Source organism: Perognathus longimembris, chromosome 3 (genome assembly GCF_023159225.1).
Source record: "Perognathus longimembris pacificus isolate PPM17 chromosome 3, ASM2315922v1, whole genome shotgun sequence".
Lineage (NCBI taxonomy): Eukaryota > Metazoa > Chordata > Mammalia > Rodentia > Heteromyidae > Perognathus > Perognathus longimembris.
In genome coordinates this window covers 116,877,060-116,902,749 of record NC_063163.1, presented here as the reverse complement: position 1 = coordinate 116,902,749, position 25,690 = coordinate 116,877,060, and the positions used below count along the sequence as shown (strand labels likewise).

The following is a 25,690-nucleotide window of genomic DNA, read 5'->3' as shown; positions in this document are numbered from 1 at the left end:
AGGGACAGTGCTCAGGCCTTGAGTTCAAGGCCCAGGACTGGAAAAAAAAAAAGCAAGAAAGAAGAAAGAAAAGATGCAGCCAGGTGCTGGTAAATCACACCTGTCATCCTAATTACGCAGGGGGCTGAGATCTGAGGATCTTGGTTTGAAGCCAGCCTGGGGAGGAAAACTCTATAAGGACTCTTATCTCCAATTAATCATCAAAATAGCTATGGGAGCGTGCTAATCTTGAGCAAAAAATAAAAAGCTCAGGGACAGCATCCTCTCTCCTCTCTCTCTCTCTCTCTCTCGTGCTGGTATTAGGGCTTGAACTCAAGACTTCACCCTCTCCCGTGGCTTTTTCACTCTCTTCTTTTTCACACTCTAGCACTCGAGCCACAGCTCCTCTCCTAGCTTCTTGCTGATCGCTTGAGAGGAGTCTCGTGGACGTTCCTGCCCCTGCTGGCTTCAAACCACAATCCTCCAAGCTCAGCCCCCTGGGAAGCTGGGATTACAGGCGTGAGCCACTGCGCCTGGCTCTGGGAGACCTCCTCGAGGGGCAAGAGGGAAGCCACCGATGCTTGGTGTGATGGGGCGGCAAGCTGAGAACGCGCTAGCACTTTCCACGAACCCGGGCCACCCCTCCCCCCACCCATGTCCTCTCCCACACTGATTCCTCGACTCCTCCTTCCCCACACTCTCCTCAGGGGTCTCCAAGCCGGACTTTTGGCTCTGATCCTGAGTGCTCCATTTAAGCTCTGAGAACTCAACCGGCTTGCTTCATCGCTGTGCCTGTTTCCCCTGGTTCAAAACAGGGATTAACAGTTGTTCCTACCTCTCTGGGTGGTTGTGATGATTAAGTCGGTAACAGCCCATAAAGCACCTGGAGCACGTTAAGCCCTCTGTTCATATACGTTAATAGAGTAAATGCACATTAATAAACCACTCCACCTACAGCTGAGCACGTTGAATCACACCTGGTCCATCTGTGCTGATCCAAGCCCTACCGCAGGCTTCTCTAGTGGATAACGTGTGTGTGTGTGTGTTTGCACATGCATGTGTGCAAGAATTGTAGACATGTTGAGAATGAAGTTTTTCTTTTCTTTTTTTTGGCCCGTCCTGGGGCTTGGACTCAGGGCCTGAGCACTGTCCCTGGCTTCTTTTTGCTCAAGGCTAGCACTCTGCCACTTGAGCCACAGCGCCACTTCTGGCCGTTTTCCATATATGTGGTGCTGGGGAATCGAACCCAGGGCCTCATGTATACGAGGCAAGCACTCTTGCCACTAGGCCATATTCCCAGCCCTCTTTCTTTGTGGAGAAGGTGATCCTGGAGTTTGAACTTGGGGCCTGGGCCCTGTCCTTTAGCTTTCTTGCTCAAGACCGGTCCTCTACTCTTGAGCCACAGCCCCACTTCTGGCTTTGTGCCGGTTAATTGGAGAGGGGAATCTCATGAGCTTTTCTACCCAGGCTGCCTTTGAACTGTGATCCTCAGATCTCAGCCTTCTGACTAGTTAGGATTATAGGCGTGAGCCACGAGGACCCGGCTGGGGCTTTTCTTCCACAGCACTGTTCACACATTTGAACAAGAGCCCCATTTCTGTTCTTTTCTTTTTATTGTCAAGGTGATGTACACGGGGGTTACAATTACGTTCGCAAGCCAGTGAGTGCATCTCTTGTCGAACTCGTTCCCTCCTCCCTCGTTTTTCTCTCACCTTCCCTCCTTCCAATTACCCCTCTCAAAAGCAACCTTCTATTATTTCATCCTTTTTTAAGTTTTGATCTGAAATGAGGTCTGTCTGTCTGTCTGTCTGTCTGTCTGTCACCCAGGCTGGGCTCACACACTCTCGATCTTCCTGCCTCTGCCTCCCGAGTGCCGGGATTACAGGCACGCGTCACGGTGGCCAGCGAGTGCCCACCATCTTACGACGTACATGCAAGCAAAAGATGGGGGTGCAGGGTGAGGGCAGATGCGGGCGGGGGGGGCCTCCCCGTTGGGGGGTACCTTTCCTTCATATGAGCGCTCAGCTCTGCAGCCTCTCCCCTTGACGCTCCCTCCGCACACGTAGCCTCAGCAGGCACCCCGAGTTCTTCTGTAGGTCCCAGGAAGGGACTGCTGGAGGGGAGAAGGCCCCCCCCCCCGCCGGTCACGTGCCCCAGAGCCTTTGCACCTGCCGGGCGGGGCCTGCAGCTGGCTGGGCGCAGTGTGAGGGACGCCGCCCTTTGCTCTTGTTTGCAGAATGCTTCCCCAGCACGGACCTCACCTCCAGCAAGGACATCCCCAGCCCGGGCATCCTTGGCCCGGGCGTCCCCGGCTCCGGGGGCCCCTTCCAGGTCATCGTCCATGGGATCATCATCTCCCGGCTCAACGTGCATGACGTCTCCAAGCAGGGTGTACCTGGTTCGCGCCACGCCGCTGGCGGCCGTCCCGGTCCGGGGAGGCCCCGCCAGGTCAGCGCCGGCCAGCCGGGAGAGCTCAGGTAAGGGCGGGGAGGGGGTGCGGGGTGGGTGGGGGGTGCCCTCTCTCCCGCCTCCACCCTTGGACTGGGTCCCAGCAGCCTCCCTTTCCCCGCCGTGCTGCCCCTAGGTCCCAGCCTGCCCAAGATCTCCTGGAAGGAGACCCAGAAGCAGCTGCCGCTCATCGCGTGCGTCCTTCTCCTCATCGCCCTGGTGGTGGCGCTCATCCTCCTCTGTGAGTCGCCAGGGGAGCAGGGCGGGGGCTGGAGGGGGCTGGTGAGAATGGGCCTGGGCATGGGAGCGTGCCGCAGGCCCCGGGGACCCCACGCTCACCCCCGGGGAACCACGGGCTGCGTGGGGTGTGGGACACTGGGGGCCTGGCTCGGGGCCATCGGTGCCGCTCCTTCCTGTGCACGGGCATGCGTGTGCACACACACACACACACACACACACGCACACCCGGGCTGTGGAGCACGGAGGGTGCTCACCCTGCGATCGGCTTACCGCACAATCGCATCCCAACCTCCCCGGGCCATGCGGACTCGTGAAACGCTGACGCACGCCTGGCACAATCTCACTCTGACACAGTCTACCTGTGAACACAAACCAACGGCGGCTGAGCACGGAGCCCCGTGCTTGCCATCCCAGCCACTTAGCAGAGGGAGACGGGGAGGGTCACAGTGTCGCCTCAGCCCAGGCGACAATATTAGAAGACCCCAGCGCGATCGATAAACCGAGGGCGGTGGTACGAGTCTGGGATTCCACCACGCAGGCTGCATAGAGGTAGAGTGATCCCAGACCAAGGCAAAAAAAAAAAAATAGCTAACTCGAAAGAGAGACGGAGGCGTGGCTCAAGCGGTAAAGCATTTGCCTGGCAAATGCGAGACCCTGAGTTCAAGCCCCAATACCCGGTAGGGGAATAGAGAGAGGAAGGGAAGGGGGACGGGGAGGAAAAGCCAGCAAGAAGAAAGCGAGCTTCCCCGCACCGGTGGCTCACGCCTGTAATCCTAGCTACTCAGGAGGCTGAGATGTGAAGATCGTGGTTCAAAGCCAGCCCGGGCAGGAAAGTCCGTGAGACTCTTATCTCTAGTAAACTGCCTAGAAAAAAGCCGGAAGTGGCTCTGTCAGTCAAGTGGTAGAGTGCTGACCTTGAGAAAAAGAAGCTCAGGGACAGTGCCCAGGTCCAGAGTTCAAGTCCCAGGATTGGTGGGTACACACACACACACACACACACACACACACACACGCACGCAAATGGAAAGCAAGCCTCCCAGTGATATTCAGTCAATGGCGACAGCCCTGGAAACAGCTCAAGCCAAAAGCGTTTGAGGGTAGCTGTGTAGAAGAGGTGACGCCATCCAGGCCCGGGTGTGGAGGCCGGCGGTGGGGGGGGGGGGAGGAGAACAAGACAACTGTGACCAAGACAGAACATCAGAGCGGATAGACAGCGACCAGAAACATGGGGGGCCAGGAGGGAGAGGCTGGGTGGAGGAGAGGGGAGGGACCCACTTCCCGAGGGGACATACACATGGGGGGGGGGGGGCTCTGTGTGACTTGGTAAGGCCGGGCCACGTGGCAGGGAGCTTCGCATGCCGGGGAGGCGGCCTGGTGGGGCGGGGCCCGGCTCAGCTCCCCGCATTCCTTCGGGACAATCACCTCTGCCTCTCGCCAGCTGCGTGCCTTCGGCGGGCTCATTAACATTCCAAGCCTCGGTTTACCCATCTGCTAGCCAGTCACTGCCGTGATTCACAGAAAGGCCTGCAGACCTGGACGCGCGTCAGCCACGGGGCACTTCCTGTGGGGCTCCCGCCCGCCCTGCACCCCCTCCCCCCCTTCCCCCCACCCCACCCCCCGCCCGGGCCGCCCTGCTCCGTGAAAGCAGTGGGCACCGCACCCCCAAAGGCCGTTCACGCTTCCCCGGGGGCTCCTTCGGCACGGAGCGGTGGTGGGGTTTGTGGGGGTCACGGAGGAGCTGGGCAGCAGAGTCAGGACGAGAGCCTCACACGGCGGCTCCCCTTCTAACCGGGCTCCCCGTCTAACCGGGAGCAGCACCCAGGCGTCCGCCCCCCTCTGTCTCTGTCTGGCTCTCTGTCTCCCTCTTCTGGTGGCTGCCCTGCTTGCAAGAGCTTCTTAGAACCTTCTGGAGCACCCCTGAGCAGCTTTTCTCTCCACACAGATGGGGGACGGGAGCCCCAGAGTCCGAGAGGGATTGCAGGTCGGTGCCTCCGAACCCCCAGGGCCCTGGGCTGCCGAGCGTGCCGTCTCTCTGGGGCTGGTGGTGATGCTGCCGCTTGCCTCTTGTTTTCCAGTCTACTTCTGGAGGGGCCACACGGGCATCAAGTACAAGGAGCCCCTGGAGAGCTGCCCCAAGCACGCCGTCCGCTGCGACGGGGTGGTAGACTGCAAGCTCAGGAGCGACGAGCTGGGCTGCGGTAAGGAGCTGGGTGAACGGAAGTGTCTGTGTGTGTTGGTGAGTGCACACGTGTGTCTGTACTCTAGCCAACCATGAACTGTACTGCCGGCCACGTAACAGCTCAAGCGGGATGGTCTGGGTTCTAGTTATGGCCGACTGAGGTTTGGCGCGGGGGCTCCTGGGCCGGGTCTCTTGCTGCCTCTGGGCTTCCGTGTCCTGGTTTCAAGATGGAGTCCGTTGGATAAGATGGGCTGGCTCTACCAACAGAGGCTGAAGATCACACTGAGAAACACAGCTCTGGCTAGCGGCAGGTGACAGGGAGGGGGTGCACAGAGCCCCTCTCCCCGCGCCCCTAACTCTGCGTCCACCCAGCAGGTCACCTTCCAGGTCCCAGGAAAGCCCAAAGATTGTTTGGAGCCCTGGCCCGCAGTAGTTTGTGCCTGTGTGATTTGTGTAGCACCTGTTGTGTGTGTGTGTGTGTGTGTATGTGCGCGCGTGTGTGTGCGTGCACGTCCGTGGGTACAGGCACACATATGTGCGAACTTAACTGCCCACGTAACCTCTGCGTTCACATGCGCACCCTGCCCTGATGGGAAGTGACTGGGTCTGTGCCCTGTGAACACCCAGTCGGATCATCGACCTTGTCCCTGTCACCTCCTTTGGCATGGCAGTGCCAGCTCAGGATGACAGCTCCTAGTGGCTGGCCCCTCTCCTGGGTCCTGCCAGGTGGATCCCCGGCCCTCCCCCTCCAGGGCCTCTCCAGTGCCGCAGCCAGAAGCTCAGGACAGGCACTTCCGGGAGCCTCCTGCAGCTCACCCCTTGAGGGACTGAGGCTTCCCGGTGCTGAGGGTCTGCTTTGCCCTCTTGTGCCCGCAGTGAGGTTCGACTGGGACCGGTCTCTGCTTAAAGTCTACTCTGCCACCTCCCACGAGTGGCTGCCCGTGTGTAGCAGCAGCTGGAACAACTCTGACTCCAAGAAGACCTGCCAGCAGCTGGGCTTTGACAGGTGAGCTCAGGGTCTGGCCTCAGGGCGGCGCGGGCGCAAGGCCCGAAGATGACATTAAAGAACAATGGCAATGAAAAGGCCTTGCCCGGGAGCCCGGGGCTCACGCCTGTCATCCTAGCCACTCAGGCGGCAGAGATCTGAGAATCAGAGTTCAAAGCCAGCCTGGCCAGGAAAGTTCATGAGGCTCTTATTGCCTATTCGCCAGCAAAAAAGCCAGAAGTGGAGCTGTGGCTCAAGTGGTAGAGCGCCAGCCTTGAATAAAGAAAGCTTAGGGACAATGACCAGATTCTGAGTTCAAGTCCCAGGACTGGCGCACACACACACACACACATACACACACACACACACACACACACACACACCTATATAAAAAATAACCAGTGCAAAAAATGGGTTGCAAGTGTGACAGTAGCGGTAAAGAACCCACCTCACAAGCATGAGGCTCCGAGTCCCACCAAAAAAACAAAAACCCTGGAGCTGCCGGGTGCCTCCCAGAGCCTCTGGGGCAGGGCCCGGAAATGTGCATTTCTAGCACGGGCTGTTGATTCTGCTGATCCCGGGCCGCAATAGATCACTACTGAGCTGGAACACGGGCGGGTGGGGTCAGGGCGTCCTGAGCCTGGGCGTCGCCCCGGAGGGTGGCCACCATGCTGACCGAGGCCGTCTCCTTTCTGTCTGCAGGGCTGGCGTGCTCTTCTGCTAGCTGAAGGAGTTGGGGTGCTCCGTCTGCGTGGGTTCACCCTTCTCTCTTTCTTACAGTGCGTACCGGACAACCGAAGTGGCCCTGAGAGACTTTGTCAGAAGTTTCTCTGTCTCTGAATACAACTCCACCATCCAGGAAAGCCTGCGCAGGTACAGCAGGGCCTGAAGCACCTGTGTGTGAGCTGGGAGGGGACTGGGAGGGGTTTGAGCCAGGGGCACCCCCTCCCTGCCCTCCTGGGGCCCCTCACGGTGTTCAGGGCGCCTTAAACACAGTCCTCTTCACATCCTCGCTTAGAAGTTCTGGCATATATCTTTTGGGGGGCCGGTACTGGGGCTTGAACGTAGGATCTGGCCACTGTCCCTGAACTCTTTTGCTCAAGGCTAGTGCTCTACCATTTGAGCCACAGCTCTCCTTCTGGCTTTTTTGTTGGTTCACTGGAGATAAGAGTCTCATGGACTTTTCCTACTGGGGGCTGCCTTCAAAACATGATCCTCAGCTCTCAGCCTCCCGAGTAGCTAGGATGACCGGTGTGAGCCACCGGCACCCGGCTTCAAAGTTCTTATTTAAAGTCTGATTACAGGCTTTGAGGTGAGAAAAGCCCCAAGAGTTTGCCTGGTTGTCGAGTATAGTTACCAGACCTCGGGGTTCCCCTTCAGCCAGGTGTTTGGACGGAGAGCTTCTCCGTGGGGACAGGGGTTGGGGGCGGGGACAGGGAGACAGCCAGATGCAATAGTCTGGGGCTCCAAGGACCGTCTGGGAAGGTCAGTGGCCTCCTGGGCCTCGTCAGCTCATGGCATCTCAGCATCGTGGTTCAAAGCCAGCCCAGGTAGGAAAGTCTGTGCGACTCTTATCGCCAATTAACCAACATCGAGCCCAAAATGGAGATGTAGCTCAAGTGATAGAGTGCTTGTTTCGAGCACAAAAACCTCAAGCACAGCATGGAGGCCCCGAGTTCAAGCTCTGGGACTGGCACACGAACAAAGAATGTGCAAAACGAGGGCTGGAGAGATGGCTCAGCAATAGAGCACCTGCCTGGCACCCATGAAGCCCTGAGTTCAGACTCCAGTGCCACCCCAAAACAAGACAAAGCTGAGCGAGGTCGGGGGACACTCCTCCAGCCAGTGCTGTGTACTTGTGGAGGGGAGAGAAGAAAAAGGCTCCCAGAGAGGCCGGAGCTACCTCAGAGGACCACTGGGCCCTGCCAATCCGTACAAAGTCACAGCGACAACCAAGTCCTAGGTTCAAAGAACATGGGGGCTGGGCAATGTGTGTGGGGTGGGGAGGGAGGGAGGGGAGGAGGGAGGGGGATTGAGAGTGGTGATAATGCCCCCTGGGAGAAGGAAGGTCAGAATCTCTACTCCTCGTACGTAGGGTCATTTCTGCGGTATGGAACAGGACCTAGGAGGTGCTGTGACCTCCGCTCACCTCTGCATCTCTTCCTGCAGGTCCGAATGCCCTTCCCAGCGGTACATCTCTCTCCAGTGCTCCCGTAAGATGCTCTTCGTGGATTGTGGGAGCCAGGGGTGGAGGCCTTGGGAGGGAGAGCATTGGCTGCATGGGCCCGTGTTGAGGGTGAGGGGTAGAGAGAAAGACACTGGGCTAGCCCAGGAGAACATCTCTCCTCTCCTGACTGCTGGATGCCACCTCTTTTGTTTGGAAACGAGAGATCCGGTCACAGTGCTGGTCGCTTCAGGGTGATAGAATCCAACTGCTTTCCTTAGCCCAGTGGAGCCCTAGATACAGTGCTGAAATACTGGGTACTGAGTGAGAGTTGGCCAAATCAGAGGAAGCAAAGAAGGAAGGAAGATAGGGAGGGGAGGAGAAAGGGAGGGAGGGAGGCAGGAAAGAAGGAAGGAAGGAAGGAAGCTGACTTCCTACTGGATGGTCACAATAATCTACACAACAAGTAGTATTTTTGCTCAAGCAGGAAACAGCTATGCCATAGCTGATGGGTGAGCAAAGAGGTAACTCATGGATGGACGGATGCATGCATGGATGGATAGAAGGATGGGTGGATGGATAGAAAGATGGGTGGATGGAAGGGTGGGTGGATAGAAGGATGAGTGGATGGATAGATGGATGGATGAGTGGGTGGAGGGATGGATGGATGGGTGGATGCTTGAATATATGGGTAGATAGATGGATGGATGGGTAGATGGATGGATAGACAGATGGGTGGAAGGGTGGGTGGATAGAAGGATGAGTGGATGGATAAGTGGGTGGATGGATGGGTGGGTGGACAGAAGGATGGGTGGATGCTTGAATATATGGGCAGATGGAAGGATAGATGGATGGATGGATAGATGGATGGGTGGTAGGGTGGGTGGAAAGAAGGATAAGTAGACAGATAGATGGATGGATAAGTGAGTGAGTGGGTGGATGGATGGATGGGTGGGTGGATAGAAGGATGGATGGATGGATGAGTGGATGCTTGAATATATGGGCTGATGGAAGGACAGATGGATGGATGGGTGGGTGGGTGGATGGATGGATGGATGGGTGGATACTTGAATATATGGGCGATGGAAGGACAGATGGATGGAAGGATGGACAGATGGGTGGGTGGCCCACAGGACAAGGCTGCCCAAGCCTGCTCTGGAGCCAGGGAGGGTAACAGAGGCTCTGAAAGATGTCGAGTTCATAGTTTGTTTTCTGCCCCTAGACTGCGGCCTGAGGGCCATGGCCGGGCGGATTGTGGGCGGGGCGCCGGCCTCGGAGAGCAAGTGGCCTTGGCAAGTCAGTCTGCACTTTGGGGCCACCCACATCTGCGGGGGCACGCTCATCGACGCCCAGTGGGTGCTCACTGCTGCCCACTGCTTCTTTGTGTAAGTGCCCGAGGGCCCGGGAGGGAGGCAATGCCGGGGGGGGGGGGGGGGGGTTGGGGAGTGTCCTTCCGGGCGGGGCCTTCGATGGGAGCCTGGGCCCCCAGACCCCCCCCCCCACTACGATGCTGCTCTTGTTCTGAGTTAGGCTCCAAGACGAGAAGAACGCCACTGGTGGCCTCTAGAAAGAGCGCAGCAGGCAGGAAGAGGTCTTCAGGCACTGCTTCTAGAGAGCAGGTGTGCATGAGATCGCAACAGAAAAAGCTGGGTGTGGTGGTGTACTCCGGCCGTCCCGGCTGTGAGAGGAAGTATAAAATAGGTGGATCACAGTCTAGGCGCAGGCCCGAGCAAAAATGCAAGAGTCTATCTAAAACTTAACCAGTGCCAGCCGGTGCCAGGGCCCATGCCCGTGATCCTTCCCACTGAATAGACTGAGGTCTCAGCATCGTGGTTCAAAGCCAGCCCAGGTAGGAAAGTCTGTGCGACTCTTATCTCCAATTAACCAACATCAAGCCCAAAACGGAGCTGTAGCTCAAGTGATAGAGTGCTTGTTTCGAGCACAAATACTCAAGCACAGCATCGAGGCCCCGAGTTCAAGCTCTGGGACTGGCACACGAACAAAGAATGTGCAAAATGAGGGCTGGAGAGATGGCTCAGCGATAGAGCACCTGCCTGGCACCCATGAAGCCCTGAGTTCAGACTCCAGTGCCACCCCAAAACGAGATGAAGGAAAAAGCTGCGGGCTTCATTGTTGCTGCTTCCTGCAACCGGATTGCGCAGCAGAGGGGCCTGAGACTCGGCAGGGGCGTCCGGGAGCTGATGGCCTTGCGTGCAGCGTCTGACCGTCCCCAGCTGGTGGTCGCTTTGTCCCGTCTGAATCTCGGTGCCATAATGAATCTCCAGCCATAATGACACAATGAGGGAATTCACTGCTAGGCAGAGGCCTTGCTCATCCTTTCCCCTTTATCTTTCCAAGATGCAGAACAGCCTGTTCAGAACAGTCCGGAGGGTGGGGGGTGGGGGGGGAGGAGAGGGGAGGCCGGTGGGAGGGGCCAGTGGGAGGGGCTTGCTTCTTGGTTCACAAGCTCCAGGGCTCCCTCTAGAGGCCCTGGCGTGCACCCTCCAGCCTCTGAGCTGGTGCTGCTGCCCCCTTCCGCCCATGCCTCCACTCTGCCCGCTGCCTAACTGGCCCGTGCTGCCTTGTGCCTGCGGCAGGACCCGGGAGAAAATCATGGAGGGCTGGAAGGTGTACGCGGGCACCAGAAACCTCCACCAGCTGCCCGAGGCCGCCTCCATCTCCCAGATCATCATCAATGCCAACTACACGGACGAGCAGGACGACTATGACATCGCCCTCCTGCGGCTCTCCAAGCCCCTGACCCTGTCCGGTGAGTGTTAACCACAAAACCCAGAAGTAGAGCTGTGGCTCAAAGCAGGGGAGCTCTAGCCTTGAACAAAAGAGCTCAGGGACAGCGCCCCGGCCCTGCGTTCAAGCCCCACAACTGACCCCCCCCAAAAAACCCATAAAGCTCTTCATTTCTCACCTACCTCCATCCCTTTACTGTGGTTTAAGACTCTCAAACAAGTTAAATTTCTCCAGCCAAAAGAAAGCTATTAGAATATTGCTTTTCTGACTGTGGCTGCCCCTCTGCAGGCTCTGGTCGGCCCCTGACAGACAGACAGACAGACAGGAGCTGTTAGTCTGAGAATCATAGCCAAAGATTTATGTAGACCTGGATTTTTGGCTTTTGCACATCAGGGCAGATGTTTCTTAAACTCGCGGCAGGCGAACACCTTGAAGTCATGGTACTTTCTGAGCAAACTTCAGGAAAAGCACTGACCAATCTACTTTTCCCCCATGAAAAGAAGTGGAATGTCACAGTGGAAATAGGTAGACATAATATCACGGGAACACTACTAATAGAAAGTATGAACAAAGAATTGAAATGTTAATATTGCCGTGGAAGTAATCATAGAAGTAATACCATGTATCACTGATGCCCACTAATGACGCAACGGGGGCCTCCCTCACGTTTTGTCTGGGCTGGCTTCAAACCACCGTCGGCTCCAATCTCCACCTCCTGAAGAGCTGGGGTTACAGGCCTGAGCTGCTGCCGACGGCCTTTTACTCACCGGTGCCCCCCCAGCCTCTCCAGCCTCATTCCTGTCGCTGATGCCTTGTGGTCTTGTTGCAGCTCATGTCCACCCTGCCTGCCTTCCCATGCACGGACAAACCTTCAGTCTCAACGAGACTTGCTGGATCACGGGCTTCGGCAAGACCAGGGAGACCGACGGTGAGGACGAGGGTGCTGGCTAGGCCGCGTGTGTCTGTGCGCACAGGTGCGGCGGAGGTCACGTGTCTGGGTGTAGCGACGAGGGCCTGTCGGGATGAATTTGGTTGTAGGTGTTCTTGGGCCCGAGTGTGCCCGAGGCCACGAGGAGTCCTCCATGGGCTGAGTAGGTTGGATTGGCTGCTCACACCAGTGAGAGAGAACACACGTCGTAGAGAGCTGCGGGTGTCTGGCAGGGGAGGCCTGAGGGGTTTGTGCGCAAGACTAGTGCTCTACCACTGGAACCACGACCCCGCTTTCAGCTTTTTTTGTGTGTGTGCTGGCTAATTTAGAGATAAGAGTCTCATGGCCTTTCCTGCCCAGGCTGGCTTGGAACTGCAATCCTCGGACCTCAGCCTCCCGAGTAGCTAGGATGACAGGCGTGAGCCACGATTGCTCAGTGACTTTCTGATGTCAGTGGTCTAAGATGGCCCGTGTGGAGCCGGAGGGTACTGGGGCCTAGCCGTTAGACTCAGGCCAGCTCCGTGGACCGGGGCCACCCTCCCCTGGCCCCGTGCGGTGGAATGCTGCTTCCTCTGGCCTCCCCCCCATCCCTGACTAGCTCTGTGGCTGTGGGGGGGGGTGGTCACTTCCTCCTCAGTTCTAAGTGTGCCCACCTGTCCAGAAGTCAGCCAGACCTGCCCCCCTTGAGGACACCTGCTTTCCTAAACCCCCATGGTGCTTTGCAGGAGACCCCCATCATCCCCTGGGCCAGGGCGTTGGCTAGGCTTGAGAGTTTGCACACGTGCGTGGCTGTGTCATGTCAGCGAGCTGGATCTGGTGTGCCAATTCCGCATCCGGGGGTCCTCAGCGTCCTGCCACAGATAGCCTCTCTTGGGCAGGGTGCAGGCCTGGCCACGGTGCTGACCGTCTGGGTCAAAGGTCACGAGGCACCCAGAGTCTCACTGCCTCCCCTCTCCCCCCCTTCCCCCCCCCCGTGCTCACCACTCTGAAGAGAAGACATCCCCCTACCTCAGGGAGGTGCAGGTCAACCTCATAGACTTCCAGAAGTGCAACGACTACTCGGTCTACGACAGCTACCTCACCCCGAGGATGATGTGCGCCGGGGATCTCCGTGGGGGCAGAGACTCCTGCCAGGTGGGGCTGCCGGGGGGCCGGGGATGGGGCGAGGCTGGAGGGCTCGGGGCTCCGCCCTTCGTGTTCACACCCACCTCCCCCACCTGGGTGACATGCTGGCCGTCCCTTGCAGGGGGACAGCGGGGGACCCCTGGTCTGTGAGCAGAACAGCCGCTGGTATCTGGCGGGGGTCACCAGCTGGGGCACGGGCTGTGGCCAGAAAAACAAACCTGGTGTCTACACCAAAGTGACCGAAGTCCTCCCCTGGATTTACAGCAAGATGGAGGTGAGAATCCTGTCCGGGGGCTGGGTGGGGGGGTATCCAGGGGCCCCCGGGGGGTGCAGGAAAAGGCACCCCTCAGCCCTTTGCTTTGGGGGATGTCCAAGACAGGGTCAAGTGTCAGCCGGGGGGAGAGCCCCGTGCCTGCATTGTTTTGCTCAGAACAGAGCCCGGAAGGTGGGAAGGATGTGGCCCCCGGCTCAGAGCCAGCCCAGCGCCTCTCTCCTCAACCAGCGACGGCCACACGGGCCCGCTGGACCGTGCGAGGCCACCCCCCGCGGCAGGAAGTGGTGTGTCGTGAGACAGGACTGTACCCCAACTCTGCCGACCCCGCTCAGACTCAGCCTTGCCTGCGCCTTCCGCACAAAGCTAGGAAGCCAGGGAGTCTGCGCCTGGTTCTCCTCTGCTCTGGGGACAAGGACGGAACAGTGCAGAGCCCCGAGGGGTGGGGAAAGCCACTGCACAAGCAGTGAGGCGGAGCTCGGGGTGCCTCTCTTCCTGAGGGCCCCCTCTCCTCCCAAAGGCAGTGCCAGGTGATCACTGGGCTGAATGGGGAGCCCCCCCCCCACGGATACCGTGCCCCACTTCCTGTGGGCTTCTGTGCTGCCTGCCCACGTTCACCCTGCGCTTTGGGTCTCTTCCTCAGAGTGAGGTCCGCTTCCAGAAATCTTAACCAGTGCCACCCCGCGCCACTGGCTGCTACGGAGACTCCGGCCCGAGGGACAAGCCTTCCATGACGTCTGGGACAACGGCCACCGGGCGCTTTCGTTATTCCCACCTCCACGGTCAGCCGCCTCTGCCAGAGCGTGCGTGTATGTGTGTGTGCACGTGTGTGCGCACAGGCATGTGCTTTATGTGTGTGTGCGGCTGCGACCTCGAGATTTCCAGAAACCAGAACCGTCAGCCCTGCTGGGAAGTCCAGGCTGAGAACCTTCTGGAGATACCGAGTTTGGGCTCCGTGGATGTTCCTAGGAGTCCACACACGAATGAATGACGGAGGTGGAGCTAAAGTGATACTTGAGGAAGGGCCTGGAAGGGGACACCGGAAGTTCTTGCTCTTTGGACTCTGACTTGGAGACCAGCCCGGAGTGGGCAGACACCCAGCAATCCAGGGGGTGTCGTGGGACCCTGGAATGGACGGTGGGCTTTGAGGGAGCGCCGGCTCCCCTGTGCCCGGCCGTCCTTAGCGGAAAGCCGTGCCTGCGCGCGGGTGAACGTCACCGCCTTGCTTCTGGGGGCGCCGTGGGCATCCAGGCCGGGGCTGTGTGGGAGGTGCCCGGCCTGAGACCTGTAAACTCCAGCTCACTGGGTTTGTTCGGTCACCACGTTCTTGAAATGCATTTTATTTTTTATATTTAAGCAAGAGAAGTAGATGTGTTTTTAAAGATTCTCCCCGCCCCCGCCCCCCCAAATGATAAAGGTCTTGAGAGTTAGCAATCATCACTCCAAGAACTCCACGGGATTCAGAGAACTCCGCGGTAGTGTCCAGCAACGTGTTCCCGGCTTCAAGGGACCCAGGGAAGGACTGGCAAGGTCCGCTGGAGGGACACCCCAAGTCAGTGCAGTGCAGGACCCCTCCAGGTCCTCAGGGAACCTTCATTTGGGCCCTCAGGCAGATCACAGGGGCCCGTGGACGGCTCCTGCCCCTTAGGGCTTCCACTAAGGCTGGAGACCCAGATAGCGCCCTTGCCCCCGGGAGGGCCGGGGGACAGCACCCTTCGTATCTGGAGGCGGTGCCGGAACCGTGGGGCGTGTGCCCAGCCTCCTCCGCCTTTCCGTTTTCACTTGCTCCTGGAGCCACGTGAACGAGTACAGCGTCACGCAGAGAAAGCACACGCCGTCGCCAGGGCCCCTGCACAGCGTTCTGGGACGGCTTCGCGCCAGCCGAAGGCCCGAGCCTCCCCCAGGCTGTCCTCGGGAGCACGGGCTCCGCGCCGCTCCGGGGCCCCGGTCTCCTCTCCTGGGGGATGTGATGATTCCCAAAGGCGGGTCCTGGCAGATGGGCTCAGCCCTGTCCAGCCCAGGCAGGCAGCCGGTCAGGGACAGGACTGTCCCCCGAGAGTAGCCAGGCGTCCAGAGTGGCCGATCAGCTGGGGGAAGAGGGCAACGTCCCGCCAGCCGCTGCCTCTTCAGCAATAAAAGTCCTGTCCCCCACCGTTGTCAGAGTGTCACCGGCAACCTCCGTGGAAGAGGGAGACTCTGGCTCCGGGGTCCCGGCCTCCTGGATGGGGGTGCTCATGGGGGCTGTGCTCGCCTGACCGCACACCCATTCACGAACGACGGCGGTGCCCCCGCTCCGGAGGTACACCGGGCGTGTCAGCGCCCTCGGGGACCGGGGTTGTGACCCTGTGACCCTGTGTGGTGGAAGTTGTGGCGGAGGGTGGACGCCTTGCTTGGAACGTGGGCAAAGGGGCCACTGGCCACACCTGGGGAGCCCGGGAGGCCCTGCAAAGCCAGGGAGGCTTGAAATGGACCTCCAGCCGTAGACACGGGGCAGGGGCCAGGCTGTCTGGGGCCTGCCTGCCCCTTCTTCCTCCTCTACCTCGGCCTTTGCGCGCTCTGCCACAAGGCCACAAGGCAGCCCCAGCACAAACTGTCCCTTTGGCTGTGTGTATGCGCGCGCACACACGCCATTGCTGGGGCTTGAACTCAGGTCCTGGGCACTGCCCCTTAGCTTTCTGGGCTCAAGGCTAGTGCTCTACTACTTGAGCCATAGCCCCACTACCGGCTTTGGCAGCTAATTGGAAATAAGAGTCTCCCAGAGCTCCTCAGATTTCAGCCTTCCGAGTAGCTAGGACGACAGGTGTGAGCCACTGGCATTCCCGTTCTGTGTGTGTGTGTGTGTGTGTGTGTGTGTGTGTGTGTGTGTGTGTGTGTGAGCGTTGGCCGTCTGGCCCCGCTCTCGCTCAAGGCTGGTGCTCCTCAGTGCTGGCCACACCCCCGCGTCCTGCTCTGTGCCGGCGAATGGACTTGTCTGCCAGGGCTGCTTCAAGCCGAGCCTCCCGAGTAGTTACAGTTACACGCTTGGCTCCTTCCTACTGGCTCTTCTAAAAGATGGCATCCTCATGCTGTACCTAGCTTTGCCAGAACTTGCGCAAGTGGCCTCTGCCCCCGTGACCCCCCGGGTGAGTACCCAGTGCCAGGCACACACACGGAGTCTTCAGGTCTGCTCCTCACATGGTCCCGAGTTCAACCCCCAGCACCACCATGGACATGTTTTTAATCTTGACACTCCCTTGGTTCCAGGACCTCCCTAAAGGCCCCTGAAATCAGCGAGGCGGGGAGAGGGCGGGGAGAGGGCGGGGAGAGGGCGGGGAGAGGGCGGGAGAGTAGCGGGGCTTCCTGCGTTGGTCCAGGGAGGGGTGTGCTGGTGTAGGAGGCCAACTGTGCACGGAGACCTTGTCGGATGCGTCCAGATCCTCAGCACGAGCTCTGAATAACTCTATGCACGGCTGGGGTTCCGTGGACGTCCCATGAGGAAGGAGGGGAGCGGCGATGGGGAGCCCGGGGAGGGTGACAGGAGGCGGGGAGCTGGGCTAGAGCGGGGGGGGGGGGCGCCCTTTGCCGTAGGAGCCACTGACAGCCCGGCTGACGATCCCGCTGCCTCTGGGGTTTCCTGAGCACCCCAAGGGCCGTTGTTTCTGGTCAGTGCGCGGGCCTCGTCCTGCCGCACTCGGGGGGGGGGGGTGGGGGGGAGGGACGTGGGGGGGGGCGGGGTAATGAGCGTAACCACGATGACTGCTGAGCTGTTTCGCTCGGCGCCAGGTGCCGTGCGGAGCACCTGATGCCCGTTACCTCCTCCACGCACCGGGAGCGCCGAGTTGGCATGGCGACTGTGCCCTGCTGTCGGGGCGAGGAAGCCGGAGGCCGGGAGGCGTGACAGAGCCCCCCCCCCCCCCCCCCAGCCACACAACTAACCAGTGGCCGAGCCGGCCGTGGAGGCCGCTGCGGTGCTTCCAGAAGCTGCTTTCCCCAGCCCGGTGGAGTCCCGCCCCCCGCACAGCACAGGGGACTGCCATCTGGCTCTGTGTATCTTTCCAGGGCAGGGGGCGGGGGGGGGGACCCCACAGAGGAGGCCGGGCACGCTCCTCTAAGTGTCACGTGACTGGCAGCTTAGCCTGGGAAGTTTCTGGAACCTTGGAGGAGGGCGTTGCAGCGGGAGGAGGCCCTTCCTCCACCTCCCCACGGACAGTTTCCGGGACGCCCATCTGAATCGTGACGAGCTGTCACCCGGACACGGCGTCCCCTCCGCGTGGGGTGGGTGGGGCCGAGTGGCACGTGCCGTTCATTCCCCGCCTCCGAGGAGGGCACGGGTCCTGCTGCTGCCCGGCCCCGGAAGCCATCTTCATCCCCAGGGACGGCTCCGCCTGGAGAACAGAGGGGAGCTGGCTGTGGAAGTCAGCCACGAGGCCGAGACCCTCGAGGAAGGTGTGGGCCTGGCCCGATCTCCGCCCTTCTCGGCCAGCAGGACCTGGGACGTGAGCACCACGGGAGAAGACGTCACTGCTCTGCACTGCAGACGTCCGCTTCCCTCTCAGAGGTGGAGAGGACGCCAGAGGTGGAAAGGAATCTGAGCTCCCGGGAGGCTCCGCACCCCCGGCCCTGCCGCTTCCTCAGCGAGGTGATCTCGGGTTCGCATTGATTTAGCTATGCCATCTTGGGCAACCTGCTTCCTCATGTGTAAGATGGGTGTATCTCCTCCACGTGTGTGAGATGAAATGGGCGGATGAAGACGCCTGTAAACAGGTTGGGCAATGGGCCCCCGGGACCCAGGGGGCGCTTGTTGAAGCCGAAGCAGAAAGATCCGTTCTTCCATCTTTACAGCCCTTCCCTCGGCAGAAAAGAGAAGGGTGCGGGCAAAACTTTCACGGCCTAGGGAAATTCTCCCCTTTTCTGCACAAACTTTCTTCCTTGTTTTGTTTTGTTTTAGCAATGGGCTGATATTTGGGGACTAGGCAGTGCTTTCTCTTAAGTCACGGGGCTCCATTGAGTTGATTGCTGCCCTTATTTAGATTTTCTCTAATTCCTTTCAAAGAAATGATGACAGTAACATTTGCATTAAATAAGCATTTTTTTCAAAAAATTAAGAAGAGCATTAATGTATTTTGAAAATCTCTTTAATGTACAGATTCTTTATCTGTTGTAATCTGTTGTATGGTTGAAATACATGAAGAATATTTAGTCTCACAAAGACTATGAAAGTGAGAGAATATTTATTAATCTTCGCAGACAATTGTGAGTGCCTTTGACACTCCACTGAAAGCATAGTACTCGGTTGTAGAATTTGAAACCATGTCAACCAACTGCTTTCTGAATGTGTCTCTTATCCATACCTCTCTTTGTAGAAGCATTTGAATGAATATTGGAAGAATAGCAGTTTTCTGAGGGTTTGTTTTTTTTGTTTTGTTTTGTTTTGCCAGTCCTGGGCCTTGGACTCAGGGCCTGAGCACTGTCCCTGGCTTCTTTTTGCTCAAGGCTAGCACTCTGCCACTTGAGCCACAGCGCCCCTTCTGGCCATTTTCTATATATGTGGTGCTGGGGAATAGAACCCAGGGCTTCATGTATACAAGGCAAGCGCTCTTGCCACTAGGCCATATTCCCAGCCCCATGAGTTTTTTTTTTTAAATTAAATTTTATTGACAAGGTAATGTACAGAGGGGGTACAGTTACATAATAAGGTAGTGAGTACATTTCTTGGTTTTTTTTTTGTTTTGTTTTCTTTTTTTGGCCAGTCCTGGGCCTTGGACTCAGGGCCTGAGCACTGTCCCTGGCTTCTTCCTGCTCAAGGCTAGTACTCTGCCACCTGAGCCACAGCGCCGCTTCTGGCCGTTTTCCATATATGTGGTGCTGGGGAATCGAACCGAGAGCTTCATGTGTAGGAGGCAAGCGCTCTTGCCACTAGGCCATATCCCCAGCCCCCATTTCTTGTTTTATTTGTTATACCCTCCCTCATTTTTCTTTCCCTTCCCTAGTTCAGATAAGCATCTATACAATATCCAGTGTGCCAAAATCATATACCACAAGGGGTATGCCAAAGGAAATTCACCTAGTACATTAAACATCAAGACAACAATAAAATCCTCCTGTTTCCATCTCTTGGAGTCCATTTTGCGTATTCATTTGCTTAGTTCATTTTGCTCATCTGGTTCTCTGAGTTTTGAGTGTTTCATGTGTGTGTGTGTGTGTGTGTGTTTGTGTGTGTGTGTGTGTGTGTGTGTGTGTGTGGTGCTGGCCCTGAGCTTGAACTCAGGGCCTGGGCACTGTCCCCGAGCTGTTTTTGCTCAAGGCTAGCACTCTCCCACTTGAGCCACAGCGCCCCTTCCAGCTTTTTGGCATGTCGTTGGAGATGATAAGAGCCTTTAATCGGCTTTCAAACGCCGTCCTCACATCTCTGGGCAGCTAGGATTACAGGCCTGAGTCCCCCGCGCCCCGCCGGGAGCCACGTTTGAAAAATGCAAAGAAGGCAAGAGAGACTGGAGCCCCAAGAGCCAGGCCCGTGGGCAGGGATCCTGTGGGAGTGGGCGTGCCTGGGTGTGCCTGGGCGTGCCGCGTGGGTGGAGCACCTGTGTGTCGGTCTGAGCACTGTGGGTTCGTGCACATCTGCACTCGCTCTCCAAGTGTGGTCCCCGCCCCGGCCTCAGGACCCCTTGGGGGTGGACCCAGCAATCTGCGCTCTCGCGAGGCCTCTTGGTGGTGGTGCTTGGCGCACGCCCGTGGTGACCGCCGAGGCCTGGGGGGCCTGCTTGTCTGAGCGCACCTGCGCGGGCAAGGATTATGGGGATTTGACTCGCAGGTGGAGATTTGCATCTGAGCGTCCCGGAGGCCGGAAGCCTGCTCCCTCTCCCGTCTCCACGGCCCTCGACCTCGTCCTCTCAGAGCTCTCTGCATCTAGGGCAGCCGCTTGGAGGCACTTAGCAAGGGCTACGGGATGACGCCGACGACTGTGGCAGAGAAATCTCCAAGCCGGCTGGGCCCCTCGGCCATACCAGTCCCTACGTAGGGCAGCCAACGAGGCGTCTCTTCCTATCACAGACAGAAATCTAATGTAACAGTGCAGGAAGCACCAGTGGAGGAAGAGAGATGTGTGTTCCGAGCAGAAAAGTACCTGCCTGCCCGGCCCTTAGATGGCTGGCACGCAGGAAACAATGTTTGCCCGTCCTCGGGCCGTGGCTGGAGGTGTAAGGAGAGACACAGGGCGAGGGCAGGCTGGGTGCTAGGCCCGCTCTACAGGGCTGAGCAGGGACAGTTCTGCTGCTGCTTCTTGCTCAAAATAAGTCCCAGAGCCAGCTCACTTGAAGGGACAGGAGCTGCGGGTGGCAAGAGGACTGGGTGGTGCTGTTTGGGACAGCTTTGGGCATGCAGTTTACTGCAGTGTTTTGTGTGTGTGTGTGTGTGTGTGTGTGTGTGTGTGTGTGTGTGTGTGCGCGCGCATGCGTGTGCTCATGCCAGTCGGGGCCTGGGCACTGTCCCTGGTCATTTTGCTGAAGTCTAGTGATCGACCACTTGAACTGAGCTCCACTTCTGGCTTGGTGTGTATGTGTGGCGCGGGTGGTGGTGGTGTTACTTGGAGATCAGAGTCTCACAGACTTTCCTGCCCGGTCTGGCTTCCAAATTCAACCCTCCGACCTCAGCCTCCTGAGGAGCTGGGATTGCAGAGGTGAGCACCGAGTCCCATCTTTTTATCCTGACTCAGGAAGCGGAAGGCAAGGGTGGATTCTCTTAGGCTCTGTGAGGGGAAGGAGGTGGGCTTCCAGGGCTGTATGAATGTTTCAGGAGGAGAATGGCCAGGAGGGTTAGTGTGTTTCTCCCATCATCTCCCAGGTCCTTACAAGGCCTGAAAAGGAAAATCTAATAGAGATAATGGTCTAAATGGTGGACATCCAGACAGCAGCAACATCAGAGAGGTAACTGAATGACAGGCAGGCAGAGGAGTGCGGGGTCCCGAGTCCTCCTGGCCACACAGTCTGCTGACCCGCCCGCCCAGCCTGCCTCTTGCATGTTGTGTTTTCAGAGGTGAGCTTTTGGTGTGTGTGTGTGTGTGTTTTTTCCCAAGACAAAACCACATTATAGCCCCAAGATGGAGGCCTCTGGTCACTGCTGTGCAGTCCTGGGCAGACATGCAAGTTTGTGATCAAGCTCTCTGCCCTCATGATAGATTGGTTTGCAAACCCGTAGTGACTCCCATTGTTTTTTGGTTTTTTTCTTTCTTTCTTTTGCCAGTCCTGGGGCTTGAACTCAGGGCCCAAGCACTGTCCCTGGCTTCTTTTTGCTCAAAGCTAGCACTCTGTCACTTGAGCCACAGCGCCACTTCTGGTCTTTTGTATATATGTGGTGCTGAGGAATCGAACCCAGGGCTTCCTGTACACGAGGCGAGCACTCTACCACTAGGCCATATCCCCAGCCCTGTGACTTCCTCATAAAGAATTCTACCCCTCCCTTCTTCCTCCCTAAGCCATTGTTATTTCTGTTCCTAAACTGCACCCGGCTTTGAGGTCAGAATGGGAACGGGGAATGCAAGAGAGAACAGGACTATTCAAATCAATCTCCCTGGCCCTGCAAACATGACGGGGCTGGCGGGGGATGGTGTCGCAGCAAAATGGTTCTGAAGAGCGAATGGAGGCCCCCGCCGGGCCGCTCCCACTCCCCCCCGGCTCCCGCAGGCAGCTCTGCCCGTATCTAGCGGGTCGGAATCCGTTTCTGATGCTAAACAGGTGCCTCTCCCCATGAACGCTGGCTCCCAGCACCGGGGCAGGGTGGGGAGTCCGGGCACCTGCGCTAGCGGGCTGACAGGCTGTCAGCCTTTCCTGTGCAGGAGACAGCGGGAACCGGAAGCGATTCGGGTCTTGTCTAGGGAGCCACCGAGTCTTGAATTTCCAGCATCTTTGTCTCCAAAGGGCCACGAAGTCGCGCTTCTCTCCCGTGCGCGCTCCCTAGGAAAAGGCCAATGCAGGCGGGAGGGGGTCACGCGTTCTCATTTGGCTGTTCCAAATCTCATCCAGGCTTTGACATGCCTGGAATAATGCTATTTTCACACAGGAATTAAATTTTCCCTGGAAAGAGTAAGACGTTGAGCCTTCTGTCATTCTGGATGCTTTGGTTTCTCCCCAGCAACGCCCCCCCCCCCCCCGCCCCCTCAAACCCATAACCAAGACCTTGGTATAAAAAGCACCTCAATTGGGCTGGGGATATGGCCTAGTGGCAAGAGAGCTTGCCTCGTATACATGAGGCCCTGGGTTCGATTCCCCAGCACCACATATACAGAAAACGGCCAGAAGTGGTGCTGTGGCTCAAGTGGCAGAGTGCTAGCCTTGAGCAAAAAGGAAGCCAGGGACAGTGCTCAGGCCCTGAGTCCAAGGCCCAGGACTGGCAAAAAAAAAATAAATAAATAAATTAATTAATTAATTAAAAGCAGCTCAAGGGAGGGGAAAACTGGGAGAGAGCAAGGGAAGGGGTGACATTGTCTAAAACGAAATGCACTCATTACTTATGTGACTGTAACCCCGCTGCGGACATTGCCTTTATAATCATTTTAAAAAGCAGCTCGAGAGATGGACACTGACGACTCGCAAGTGTAACCCTAGCTTGTCAGGAGCCTGAGATCTGAGGATCAAGGCTCAAAGCCAACCCCAGGCGGAGAAGTCTGCGAGGCTTTTATTAACTGCCTCCATTCGCCAGCAAAAAGCCAGCAGTATAGGTGTGGTCCAGGTGGTAGAGCGCTAATCTTGCACGTAAGGAACCTGAGTAGTTGTTTTATAGGTGTGAGCTGCCAGGGCCTGGCTGTAGGAGACCTTCTTGAGTGGGGCACAGCATTTATAGGATTGGGGTGACAAGGGAGATTAGCAAGAAGTGCGGCATGGGGGGGCGTTGTTTCCTGGTCACACAGAGGTAAGATGCTGGTGTTTGTTGTTGTTGGTCTTGGGGCTTGAACTCAGGGCCTGGGTGCTGCCCCTGAGCTTTTCTGCTCAAGGCTACAGCTCTACCACGTTGAGCCACAGCGCCGCTTCTGGTTTTGTGGTGGTTTATTGGTGATAAGAGTCTCACAGACTTTCCTGCCCTGGTTGGCTTTGAACCGTGGTCCTCAGATCTCAGCCTCCTGAGTAGCTGGGATGACAGGCGTGAGCCACCGGTGCCCAGCAAAGCAGCTCTTCTCTACCACGTTCTTCGCACCAAGAGGTGTGCCATTGCGCGCCCTGGGGCCATGGGGCCAAGCTATCACGCACTGAAGTCTCTAAAGCCAGGGACCCACACGCTGATCTGTCTTAGGCTTATGTTATAGCGATGGAAAGCTGACTGCCACACGGGGGATGGTTCAGCAAGAGCGGTGCTGAGTTCCTGGGATTACTTGTCTCAGAAGCAAGGGGTGGCGGGGAGAGAGAGTGGGGGAAGAGAGAGAGGGAGAGAGAGAGTTTGGGAAGGAGAGACAGACATCAGGCCTAAGCAAAGGGCAAAACAAAACTCTTGATGGTGGGTTCGATTGTCCAGGAAGTGGAAAATGAGACGAAGGGCCCAACACAGATGGTTGATGAAGAAGACGGAGGAGTTTACGGAAGGTCAGAGAAGCAGGGAGGGAGCCAGGACTGCGAAGAAGTTTGCAAGTGAGCTGGATTTGTCTGAGCCAGGGAGTTTAGGGCACACACTTGGTTAGGGGACTGTTGTCGTAAGCACAATTAAGCCAGGGTCAGTGGATACACCGTAGATCTTGGTGAACAAGAGCTCCCTTTCTGCAGCCTTCCAAGGCAAAACACCCCTCTGGAGGCACCCCGGGCCTCCAGGGGACAGGAGTAGGGGTCTTTGTCGCCCCCTGAAGCTGGGTGACCAGGCCCGGGGCCTTGGCTTTGGGCTGTGATTTGCAGAGCTCGGTGCCAGGCCTGGCACGGAACATTCCTTCACACGCCCCGCAGTGGCGCTGATTCTCCCTCACCGCGCCATCCACAGCCCCAGGTCCAGTTCTCCTTCTCACCGGACGCCGCCGTGGCTGTACAGGCTTAGAGAAGCAGACCGGTCAGCTGGGATCCAGATCCATTTCCGAGCCCCTCCACCCTTCCTCCTTCTGCGTGGTCCTCCGCACGTAGGTCCCACAAACGCTAGGCAAGCCCTCTACACCCAGCTGCACCCCAGCTCCTCCCTGTGGTTCCCCACGGCCTCGAGGACTAAAGCTGGAACCACTCCCACACTGCCTGGCTTTCTCCAGCCTTCTCTGCTCCCTGACCAAACCGGGGAGAATTCTGCCCCAGGCCCTTTGCAAGTCCTTGTTTCTGTGTCTAGTGTTAGAATCATTTCCCCACCCTGCCTGACACCTCAATTCCTGTCTCTGTCGCCTCATCTTCTTAACACCCTCTGACTCTCGGCTTGTTTCTTAAATGCTACCTCCCCCGGGCACTGAGCCATGTTCTAATTGCACATGTATACCTGGATCCACCTGATAAATATCTCCGTCCTTCCTTAGCTAGAAAGAACCATTCCTTTCCCCCATTGTTCCCAGAGCTCAGCAAAAAAGCAGCTCTTCATACCGCGGAATGTTCTGGGAGAGCCCAGCACCTACCTGGTCATCTCTCCTAACCCCTGGCCATGTTTATCTCAAGGGCAGGAGGCCGAGGTGGTTCTTTGCCCACTCCAAGGCAGATATGACCCCCACCTTCCCCGAGAGCCTGTGTGTTGTTTTGCTGCTGTCATACACCACATGAAGACGGCACTATTTGAGAGTCGAGCCTTGGCTGTTTATATCCCACAGACTGAGATACTTCTTGTCACCCACCACCTCCCCTGGCCATCCCCAAGGGCAGGCTGCCAGCACTGTCCAGCAGGGCCCTGGGAAGCAACTTGACCCAACCCTGGAACCCTCTGCCAGGAAAGAGGCTGAACTGACAGGTGGCTGGGCTTTGGAGTGCTGAGCCATTGGCCTTTACTGTACCAAGCAGGCCTGGCCTCGGGTGTCCTCAGAGCAGCTGCTCCTAAGGCAACGGACGGAGAGGTGTGGCTGAGCTCCACCTTCAAGGGCATTGGGAGGGAGAGATGAATCTACTCGCTCAAGGCCGTTGGCCTGGGGGTGATGTAGGAAAGGGCAGTTGTTACAAAGCCCTGAGCTTAGAGATACAGACTGGAATGGAGGAGTAGGAGGGGTGGGACAATCTGTCTAAATCCCATGGGTCAGCTGGGTTGGAGCCTGGCTTTGATGAAAGGTCTTTTGAGTCCCCAGAACTCAAAGGGCTTTGGGACTGGGCCACAATGGTGTCTCATAGTGCAGGGGTCAGCTTTCCTCCCCGCAGGTGGGGGAGGCTCTCCCAGTTCTTTTCTTAGGAGCCATCCGCAGCTTTACTGCCCCTGGAGACGGCTGGAATTCCTGTGGACTTCCTGCCTTGTGGTTTTGAGGCCTGACCACTTATGAAAATAATTCCATCATGGAGGGCCAGAGCTAGAAGGGACCTCGGGGCAATCTACTCCCTCTCCTCCATTTCCCAAAGGTGAAAACAAGCCCAGGCATTTGGAGGGTCCGGGGGTCCGGGCTGGGTTTCTGCTGGTAGTACCCATCTTCCCTGGGTTTGTAAAGGTCTCTGGCGACTCCACCTAGATTTAGACAGGTCACTGCCTCTTTGGGCAGCGGCTTCATGCCCAACCCCAGCCCCATC

The 25,690-nt window shown here is 57.6% G+C and overlaps 1 protein-coding gene across 2 annotated transcripts; it reads left to right on the top strand.

Moving 5' to 3' along the window:
* The first annotated feature begins 2,207 nt into the window (after positions 1 to 2,207).
* On the top strand, positions 2,208 to 14,253 carry Tmprss13 (transmembrane serine protease 13). 2 transcript variants are annotated; one of them, XM_048340990.1, is made up of 13 exons: positions 2,208 to 2,456; positions 2,564 to 2,668; positions 4,610 to 4,648; positions 4,743 to 4,865; positions 5,723 to 5,852; positions 6,612 to 6,704; positions 8,001 to 8,044; positions 9,218 to 9,380; positions 10,593 to 10,765; positions 11,573 to 11,671; positions 12,663 to 12,805; positions 12,918 to 13,070; positions 13,711 to 14,253. In XM_048340990.1, the coding sequence occupies exons 1-13, from the start codon at positions 2,321 to 2,323 to the stop codon at positions 13,735 to 13,737; spliced, it is 1,428 nt and encodes a 475-aa protein (XP_048196947.1). In that variant the 5' UTR covers positions 2,208 to 2,320; the 3' UTR covers positions 13,738 to 14,253. The 2 variants fall into 2 exon arrangements, with proteins under 2 accessions (XP_048196947.1, XP_048196948.1); XM_048340991.1 differs by lacking the exon at positions 4,610 to 4,648.
* Positions 14,254 to 25,690: the final 11,437 nt, after the last annotated feature.